Consider the following 11247-nt stretch of genomic DNA (forward strand, 5'->3'; position numbering starts at 1 on the left):
ATTGATATGGGCTCTGGAAGGTAGGGCAGCTGGGAGGGACATGCAAAGCAGCTGGGTGGGAGCTGGGCTTCCAGCTGCAGAGACCACCTGCTTCTTCCTCTCTGCACTGAGCATCCTGCACCACCCTGGTTGTCAGGTCAGAAAAGTCTGCTGGCTCAGTCTGATTGTAGAACTTGTCCCTTGTGATCAGAGAATTTAATTCCTGTGTCTTTCTTCACCTCCGTCACATAAATTTAGCCAGAAGATGTTTGACACAAGCCTGTTAGGAACAATATAGAAGGCTGTGTTTTCATGTCTCTCTTCCTATCCTCAACATGCTCAGTCATCTCCCTAAGTGCATTACTAAAATGAAGAGTCTGTTAGAACTTAAACTTTCAAATACACTTTTCGTTTGCTTGTTAGTAACGTTTTCCGAGGGTCTTGAAGCTTTCCATTAACCCAGACACATACGCTCTTTTGAATTAAAAAGTTAAAACTTCTGTTTACAGTCACATGTCATGGGAGGCCCTGACATAGATGCTCCAATCTACAATGGCTTGCAGATTGGTTGAAGTTGATCAAATAACTTAGCTTCCCTGTGTCTCAGTTTCCATATCTGTGTAACTGTGACAATAATAGTACCTACCTTACAGTGCTGTTGACAGTTTAAATAAAAGAAAATATTTACAATAGTATTCAGGACATTATGTATGCAGCGATTAATTTTGTTTTTATTGTTTAAATATTGATCACTGCAGTCATCATCATGAAAAATATACTTACTTAGCATGGAAAATAGTCTTAAATCTAATCCAAGAATGTTTTATCCACAGTCAAATTAACTTCTAGGGCTTTTTCTTTACTAACTGTATACCACTGTTAAAATCCTAATGATTTAGTCTTAATCTGTGCGAAAGTACTCAGACCTTCAATCATTCCCACCCATCCCTGTCTAATGTATTACTTCTCATCATCCATTTTCAAAATGTTACCCTATAAAATGTTACCATGTCTTTTTACTGTCCTTCTTTCTTATGTAATCTTTATTTTACCTTCTTATCTTTTGTTTAATTCTTGCCCCAGGACAGACAATGCGGGAAAGCTACCATCATTACTTATGGGCTTGCTCCGTATAATTATGGCTTTTTATTTTGGAAATGAGGTCGATGTCTTGCAAAGAAACATATTCATTGGGTCAATATGATATCAAATAAAACATTTTATCTACTTAGGATTCAATAATTAATTTAGACTGACTTGAACAGATTTTTTTTAATGACGAAAAGGAGAAGATGATATAAGAGGAAAATACAATAGACAACACAAGCTATTGTAACTCTTGCTTCATAGATTTTTACATGTATATTAGACAGATGCTGGGCATTTGTGTGCAATTATGATCCAAACACTGAATGATAACTGGCTTACAGAATGCCTGCATTACACTACCTATTTTTCCAATTATGAACAGAAAGGTACAGTACTATTTGCATGAGTATCAAACCTTCTAGCTGCCTGAGATAGAGACAGAGAATATTTACTGAAATAAAAAAGCTTGGAGTAGTAGAGGTTTGTCCTATGATGTTATGGGTGTTGCTGTGGTTGTCGTTAGGAAATACAGCGGGAGTGAAAGCAAGTAGAAGATATTACAAGCTCTGCTCTTCCTTGTACTCACAACCCCCTCTAGAGATGGACAGATGGTGGTACAGGAATCTCTTGACACCTCTGAGGAAGTCTTTGGCTCTTTCCAGAATTTTTCCTGACAAGTGTTGTTTTGAATCATAGATTAGGTGGAACTGGGTGTAGAAGAAAGGACTAGAGCAAGGGAAGAAGTTTTCAATCCCACGTAGTGGATGTAGGCACAGGGAAATTGAATTTTTCATAGATTAATGCCACACTTCTATAATGCTGGGGAGAGAGGCATCAAACCAGGCTCGTTCCTAAGAAAATCATTACATTATCTTAAAGAGAAGGAACTATAAACTTCCTGTCAAATAGATGTTTAAAACTCAAAGCCACTATTTTTTTTAATAGAGTTTTGCTCTGTCACCCAGCCTGGAGTGCAGCGGTGTGATTTTGGCTCACTGCAACCTCTGTCTACCTGGTTAAAGCGATTCTCTTCACTCAGCCTCCAAAGTAGCTGGGATTACAGGCATGTGCCGTAACACCCAGCTAATTTTTGTATTTTTAGCAGAGATGGGGTTTTGCCATGTTGGCTAGGCTGGTCTCAAACTCCTGACCTCAGGTGATCTGCCCACCTCAGCCTCCCAAAGTGCTGGGATTACATGCATGAGCCACTGTGCCCAGGTGTACTTATGTATTAATATTAATCTTCTTTAATACACCAAGTGGTAAAGTGCAAATCCTCAATTTAAACTTGAGATTTCTACTCCTATGTGAATTACAACAGTGAGGAACAGAAACATTCTGTATTGGTTGGGAGATGATGTTTGACCGTGATCAGCTTGTGAAGCAGAGGCTTATGTCACAGAGCTTTCCACAGTATTACATGTAAAAATGGTGAATGACCTCATACCCAGAAGAATCAGCATTTCTCATGAGCCATACTACCACCAAGAAAGAACTGAATTGAAGCCTGTGACTACTTGATAAAGGGTGTATAAAGAAGAGGGAAAGAAAAAGGACCCAAAACACAATATTGTAAATGGAAAGGAGAAAGTCATTACAGAGCCTATCAGCGTAACATAATAAAGAGAGGATAAATGAGCAGTTTTATGGCAACTAACTTGACAAAAGTGGTGCAGGGCAGTTTCCTGGCTTCACTCAGGAAGGAATGCAAGCGTAAGCTGGTGGTAGAAGGAAACAGCTTTACTGAGGTGGCAGTGTTACTTACAGCTCTGTGACTGCTCTTGTGGAGGAGAGCTACCCCATAGGCAGTGTGCCAAAAGGAGCAGTGGTGTAGGGGCAGTTTTGAGTCATACTTATCCCTGCTTTTAATGACATGCTAATTAAGGAGTGAGTTACTCAGAACTAGCTAGAAAATGGGTAGTAACTTTGAGGTGTTGCCATAGCAATAGTAAACTGATATGGCACTGGTGGGCAGGTCTTATGGACAGGTGCTTCCAGTGCTTCTTCCTTATTTTAGTCAGTCTTCAATCTGGTCCATAGTTGAGTCCCACCCACCTCCTACCTCATTCCCCTCTCAGAGATTAGATACTCCTCCTTAATCTTAAAGGGACTGCAGAAATGCAGAGGTCCATTTTCTGTAAGTGCTTCCTGTTGACTTTATGGGTGCAGGCCTTCCCTAGCATTTGAGGACTAAAAATCTTTGAATATCTGAACTAAGGGACCCAATGGCAGGATGATTTCACTTTGGGGGTCCGAAGATAGAATGGATTGGAAGTCTTGTGACAAACTGTATCATCTTTACATGAAATTTAGAAGATAGAAACTTTACTAGGAGGTTAAACAAAAAATTATAATTGGAAGACAGAGAAAAATTAATGCTCCTATGCCTACCCACAGAACCATGTTATTAATCTATGTGTTTGCAAAAAAACAGGCTTTAAGTTTTCTAGGTTTTATAAATGTAGGCTGTGGCATCCACCTTTTGTGCCTGCAGGACCTCATAACAGGTTTAATCCTGGGGAGCCGTATCTGACTAGGGACTTCCTGAAGCCTAACAGTAGGTGGAGTAATTAAGTATACTACTTAATTCTGGTTATAACTGATTCTTGGGGAATACTTTTATTCTGGTTATAATTGATTATTGGGGAGTACTTTTTTTTTTTTTTGAGACAGAGACCCGCTCTGTCACCCAGGCCTAGAGTGCAGTGGCACAATCTTGGCTGGGCTCACTGTAACTTCTGCCTCCTAGTTTCAAGCTATTCTCATGCCTCAGCCTCCAGAGTCACTGGTATTATAGGAATGTACCACCATATCTTGATAGTTTTTTGTAATTTTAGTAGAGACGTGGTTTTGCTATGCTGTCAAGGCTGGTCTCAAACTCCTAGCCTCAAGTGATCCACTCACCTCAGCCTCCCAAAGTGTTGAGATTATACGCATGAGCCACTGCACCCAGCCAGTTTATTCTTTTTAAGTTTTTAGTAAGACTAAGTCTTCTGGTTGAACAGATGAGCTATTAGTTTCTTTTGTGAAAAAGGGCACTATTTATTTTCATAATTTTAAAAGGCCTTTTGAATCCGATCTAAATTTCAAATAGGGGGAGAGGAGTATATCTGATTCCCTGTTTCCCATTATTGCCTGAATTAGATTTTTTTAGGTTTCGTTGGTAGTTTCTTTGGTCAAGGAACTTAGAATGAAAAAATGTATAGCCAATTAAATATTTTAGGCCAGACAGAATGGGGGTGGGCAGGCGCTCATGGCCCTTAAAATCTTTTAAAGCAGTATTAAAATAAAAACGTAAAACCCCAAATAAGGTTATACATATTAAGAAAAAAACCAAGCACATAGAATAATACTATCTTGGAGGAAAACATTGCTTCCACAAACCTCTAAAACAGAACACTTCAGCATCAAGTCTACAACAACAGTCAGAACTGGACATGAAAAAGTCATAGGAGCTGATGATAAAGCTGAAGAAGAAAGCAATGATCCCAGGCCTTTTTAAAGAAAGAACAAGCTGAAGGCAGCAAAACACTATGGTTGAATCTCTAAGACAAAACTCTTACAAGTTTTAAAAGAAACTCATTATTTTATGAACAGCAAAATTTTCTTTTTTGTTTTTTTTTGAGATGGAGTCTGGCTCTGTCAGCCAGACTGGAGTGCAGTGGTTTGATCTTGGCTCACTGCAACCTCTGCCTCCCTGGTTACAGTCATTCTCTTGCCTCAGACTCCCAAGTAGCTGGGACTACAGATATGTGCCACTGCGCATGGCTAATTTTTGTATTTTTTGTAGAGATAGGGTTTTACCATGTTGGCAAGGCTGGTCTTGTACACCTGACCTCAAGTGATCTGCCCATCTTGACCTCCTAAAGTGCTGGGATTACAGGTGTGAGCCACTGCACCTGGCCTCAAAAACAAAATTTTCTATAATTTAGCAAATCAATAACTTAAGATAACCCAGTTTCAATATGCAGACCATTTTCTAGAAAGTCTACCACAAACAATTTTTGCTCAGTTATAGCAAGCTTAATCATGCACAAAATTTCTTTCATAAAATCCCCTTCCCAAACCTTATCTTGACTTACACAGATCCCCCCACACCATACCATGCTTGGACTTTCTGACTGACCAGTACTACACCTTTCTTAAATAATTAGTCATTTTTCTCTAGGATAAGGATTTATCAGACAAGATCATTTTTATTATTCCAAGTTACTCTTTATATTCCCTCCCTGCAAAAATATACATCTTTCACCCATGACTCTCCTTACATCTCTCTTTATTTAACGGTTTCCTCATATTTGGAATCTCTCTTTTAATAACTTCCAAATTAGACAAAAACTATTTTTCCAATAAAGAATGCATTTCTTTGACACATTTGATATAAACCTAGGAAGCAAGATAATAAGCTGTTCTCTAGACATTGGTGTTGTAGGAGGCAAAAAGAAATTATTTAGGTAGACATTTAAGGTAAAGCAAGTCCTGGCAGAAAACTTTTCTTCTAATGGAAAGCAGCTCAAAAATACCTTCCTCTCTAACCTCAGGCATTTCAAAGAAATCACTTCTTTTTTACAAAAGGCAGCCTGAAAGTTCAGGCTCTGAGATACTCAGCACCTATGAGTTTCCTCCAGAAAGCAAGGAATTGCCATTCAAAAGAGGCACAACTGGTGGCTCCATCAGGAAACTTTTTGTGTCCAAAACCTGAGTCTGGTATACCCAGTAACAATTTTCTGTTGCCAGAGACTCCAGCCAGAATGCATACAATAGTGGACACTAGGATTTCCACTGAGCAAGCAGGCTCTAAAGGTCTTAAAGAGGTGCCATGGTCACATAAACTCAAATATCTTAAGAAAAAAGGAAGAAAAATGAAATACATCTGTATATCTACACATTTAGTGTACATACATGGTAAAGAGTATTACAGTTTTATGCTAAGAACTCTTGATAGGTAATTTTAATTTTTGAAAAATTTATATGAACCATAAGGTATCTTGGATCTCTTTCCCTAACTTAAAAATATTTCCTTGCATTCAAATATTTTCCATTTTTAATGACTTTTAATTTGCTTAGAATTTTAGTTGACGTAAGTAAGAAATGTGTATTAAAAGCCTACCATTTATATATATATATATATATATATATATATATATATATATACATACAGTAACATATTATTTAGCTTTAAAAGAGGAAATACTGACCCATGTTACAACATGGATGAAACTAGAGGACATTACACTGAGTGAAATAAGCCAGTCAGAAAAAGATTACTGAGTTTTGATTTCACTATGGTATTTGCAGAACAGTTTCCATTTTGTCTTGAATCAACCCAGTCCCCTTCCCTTTCTTGCTTGTAGTTTCCTGGAATTACTGTAGAAAGTTCTGGAAATGTAACATTGTGAGGTAGGGCAAGATTGGCCAGAAGAGCCTGGGCTCCATTTCTGTCCCTATTAGAAACAGAAATTCCTTCAACACTATAGCCCAATGTGTCATTTGATTCTAAAACATAAAACCCAGGGTGGGCTGCATTCCAGAGCCCCTCAGCTACAGTACTTGTAGAGTATGCACAGTCTAGAGTCAATCAGACCCAGGCAGCTTTCTGCTCTCTCTTGCTGACTCTCTGTAAGTAGTAAAACACTTTATGTAACTGGTTGCACATGGGTGTTTTGTCTCATTAGACCTGGGTAAGTTGGTAACCAGTGCACAGCAAACCTTCTTAGCAAAATTGGTGCAGTGAGAAGGTTGGATTTGAGAAAACCATGGCTTATTGGTGAAGCTGGAGGAACAATACTCTCCAGTACCTGGCCCAGGACAGACTTCAGCCTGGGGAGGCAAGAGCTGGACATGCAGATGGATGTTTAATGAGGAGGGAGGATAAATGGGGCATTTTTCCTCACCCCATTAATATGAATCAGCAGCTGGCTGACTGAATTGAGACAGAGAGAAAGGAATGTGGAAATGGGAATGGTGTATACAATTTCCTACTTGTTAGACACTAATTTGATTGCTCATTCCTGGGGCCAGAGAGCTCAGGACATGGGTACTCAGATGAGCCCTGAGTCACCCAAGGGGACACAAGAAAGATACTCTCAGTGGTCCCTGAAGCATCTGAGAAGGAACCAAAATGAACACTGCCTTCACAAAAAAGGAGGCTCACTCTCTAAAGAAGAGACATGAAAAAAGGCTAAAGAAGTCTTATGCAGCCTGGTTGGTGTGGTTGGTGTGCTTGTTTGATTAAGTTACATTGCAGACTCAAATGTCTTGATCTGAATGGCACTGTTAGGAATAGGGCCAAAGCCTCCACCAGAGGCTAGTAGCCCTATATTCCTGTCAAGATAAAAGGAGTTAAAAAAGGAATTCAGACTTTTCTGGGATTTTTGTATGCTGGAATCCACATGACAATATATCCAGGTTCCCCAGGAAAAAATTAAATTGATGACATTAGAAGGTTTCAGGACACATGCAGAGCCCATGATGAGTGTGTACTTGTGTGCTTATCTGCATGTGAACCATTCCCTTTGGGCCACGTTGGGTGCTGGTGACCATGATTCTCGCTGCTGAGTGCAATAGAGGTATTGACATTTTGCTGCTGTGCCACAGAATGTCACTGCTGCCTGAGGGGCTATCCTCACTCATAGCTAAGTATTCAAGGCATATCAATGGGGCATGTCTACTCCTGCCTGCCATTAAGCTTCCTAAGCCACAGAGCATTGTTCAGCAAAAGCAAGATTGCATATTAAATGAAAAACAGGACTCTCCCTAGTTAATTTAAGAGTTGCCCAATAAGAGGTCCTCCCATGAGATTTGGGAGTCAGAAAAGGATGACTAATATTTTTCATTGTTACCCAAGACAGACACAGGGACAGAGGTAAGGACTGAAGAAACACCTGGAAATATGCTGTGGCAGCTGAGAGCATCAACACCCCCACCCCTAAGTTTCCAGACAGGACTGAGGACAACATGGTGAAATAGCCCATACTTCTGGGGCAGATGCCATTCTGTTTTCTGAGGGAGCATCAGAGAATCCTGCTTCTAATATCAACATTCCTGACTACTATATCCTTGGCTTTGAAAGGTTGTAGTGTAAAAGTTAATCATAGGAATTGAGTTATTCTTGTCATATACAACAGAGCCAGTAAACGAGGAGGGAAATATTGTCTAGAAACAATATTTCACACTCAGGGTGTGAAATATTGTTTCTAGAATGCAATTGAAGTAGGCCCTCATTCCATGGCACCAATGTTGATGGTTTTTTTTGAATAAATATTGAAATTGACTCTCCAAGTTTTAAAACTCAAGATAGTAACATTTGTCTTATCTGAGTTATTTTTTTCAAGAAATCAACCATCAGGACTCCCAGACACTATCAAGAAGCTAAAACTTATATATCACTGAATTGGGACAGTGAGACATCAGACTCTTCACCCATTATGATTGCCTAACTGACGTCCTGCTTCCTGTTGAACAAATTATCTTCCTTACTGCTCCCTAATTTCTGTTTTTCCACATTTTCACCTGCTATATAAACCCCTAATTTTAGTTGATCAGGGAAATACACTTGAGAATGGTGTCTCATCTCTTCGGCTGGAGCTCCTGAGTAAAAGCCTGTTCCTTGGCAGTACTTGTCTTAGTGATTGGTTTTCTGTGTGGTGAGCAGCAGGATCTATAGCATATCCCTGGCATTTCAATAACAAAATTCTCTTCATGCTTCACTGCTTTGGCTTATTGTAACCTTAAATCAAATTTATCCACAACTTCTGAGATAACTTGATATAATTCTAGGATTCACTTTGTCCGACACTGCTTACCAGTCTGAGCTGCCAGCACCCAGCACTTACTAGTGCCAATGAACTTTCTCAAAGAGCAATAAGTAACATTTTTCCCTTTTCATAAAACTCTAACCTTCTGTTATTCCAACATATTGAAGACCACTGCATTTTCCTGTATGCCCCATTTGCCAAATATTTCTTTGCAAACAAAACACTAAATTTAGAGGTTCACCTCTATGTTTTATTTAGACTTCAGCAGTTTAGACTCTAATCCTCTGTAGTAAGACAATTCCTGCTTAGAATATCTATAGTGGCTTCTTCTCTGTTATATGAATTCCAACTGAAGCCATAAACTACACTTTTCAGGTGTAATGACCTCTGTCTTTATTAAAGCAGGAGATTTAATAAAGTGCTATGTCTGTGCTGTTGGGGCTGAGAAAGAGAAAAGAATTAGGGTGCAGAGATGACTTCATGTCCCCCTCTACCAATACCATCAGAGTGTGGCTGCATGTGAGGAACACTCTCAGCTGATGGAGGCAACAGGAGGAGCAGCTGGGGCAGCCCAGCCTCACACATCTGCTTCCCGGGGGGTTTATGTTCGGGTTTGTAACACCGTGGGAGGATGACTGCTATATTGTTGACAGTAATAAGTTGCAAAGTCTTCAGGCTGCAGGCTGCTGATGGTGAGAGTAAAATCTGTCCCAGATCCACTGCCGCTGAACCTTGATGGGACCCCACTTTGCAATTTGGATGCCTCATAGATCAGGAGCTTAGGGACTGTCCCTGGTTTCTGCTGATACCAGGCTAACCACCTGCTAATACCCTGACCTGCCCGGCAAGTGATGGTGACTTTGTCTCCTACAGATGCAGACAGGGAAGATGGGGACTGGGTCATCTGGATGTCACATCTGGCACCTGAGATTGGAAACATAGAAACAAATATCCACACAATTAATCATATTGTAAGAGAACTTCCCTGAATAACCAGGCAGTATTGAGCACACTGGCTGAGTAAACTGCTAATGTTCTCCTTCCTTACCTGGAAGCCAGAGCAGCAGGAGCCCCAGGAGCTGAGCGGGGACCCTCATGTCCATGCTGTGTCCTGACTGGGACTGACTCCTGCACAGGATGTGGCCAGCCTATTAATAAGTCTTCAGACAGGATGGTGTGCTTTGGAACATGCAAATGAGCAGGGGACTGGGCAGGCTGGGCACAGCTGCGGGGCTGGCTCATCTCAGTAACTCAGGACTGACTCAGTGTCCCAAGATGTCCCAGGTGAGACCAGGGTAGCACAAATTTGTCTGCAGAGAATGTGTTTCTATTGGGGCCTAGTTTGTTATGAGAAAAATTTTGTAGGTATTTTTTGACAATTTGAAATATTCCCCAGGAGTTGACAGAGTAACGTATCTCATTGGTGTATGAGGATTATTTAGGAGAATATTCTTGCTTGTAGGAAACATATAGTAAATAGTAGACGGCAGGATTCTCAGGTCTTCAAAAAACTCTCATATGCTTCCAGTTAGGGAAGGGGGTACTTTGTGCTATACTTGCAACATTTCTGTGAGTTTGATGTTGTTCCTTTATAAAAAAAATTAAAAATAATAATTTATTTATATTATGCTGTATATTTTAAGTATTAGGTATTGGTGTTATGCCATAGTTCTTACCAGTATAAAATAAAGCTATTTACTACATATACACAAAGATGATACTGTGTTTCCACAATTCATGCAGCACTCACAGATCCACCATTTTCAAGAGCTACAGGTCTCTTTAACACACAGAGACTAAATGGGCAGCCCCTTATTCCTGTTTTGGGCACCTTCATAGTCTACCTTCTTTTCTGCCATTGAATATTATTTCCCAAAGTTCATCTCTCTTAGTGAGGGCAGCCACTGCATGCAGCACGTCCCTGCCATGCACCATCAATGACACTTTCCACTTTTACTTTTTACCAGTGAGTGGGACATCATCCTGACCCAGACACTAGCCTTTTTGTTAACATCCTTAGGTAAGAGACACTCAATCTCTTATCAAGCAAATGCCTATGTACATGGAAAAATCAGTTGAATCCAAATGAAACTGGACATGGATTTGCACTCGTTATATGTCACATCTCTAATGTGGCCCAAAATGTCCTAGCCTGGCTCAGTAGCAGGGGAAGTGGATCCAACTACATCAGCATCAGTGGGCAGCAGCCTGGGGCTCCACAAAATTTTACTGATGCCTGACTAGGGGAGCCAAATCACAGTGCTGCAGCCTGTGCGCAAGCCTTCCTGCTGCTTTGTAAACAGCCTGAATTTTAAAAGAATTTACTTATACTGGGAGAAAGGAAGAAAGTTCCATTTGTCCTCTAAATGTTTATTGAAAATGAACTGACAAAAGGAAGATTAATAAGAGAAAAGGCAAACAA

At 40.1% G+C, this 11247-nt stretch overlaps 1 gene segment (V, D, J or C); it reads right to left on the minus strand.

Annotated features, from left to right (window-relative positions):
- Positions 1–9426: 9426 nt before the first annotated feature.
- Positions 9427–9958, minus strand: LOC119472406. The segment is given in 2 exon segments: positions 9427–9749; positions 9874–9958. Coding segments are annotated over 2 exon segments (378 nt in total).
- Between the last annotated feature and the right edge of the window lie 1289 nt (positions 9959–11247).

This window comes from Cebus imitator, unplaced genomic scaffold (assembly GCF_001604975.1).
Source record: "Cebus imitator isolate Cc_AM_T3 unplaced genomic scaffold, Cebus_imitator-1.0 Scaffold99, whole genome shotgun sequence".
Classification (NCBI taxonomy): Eukaryota; Metazoa; Chordata; class Mammalia; order Primates; family Cebidae; genus Cebus; species Cebus imitator.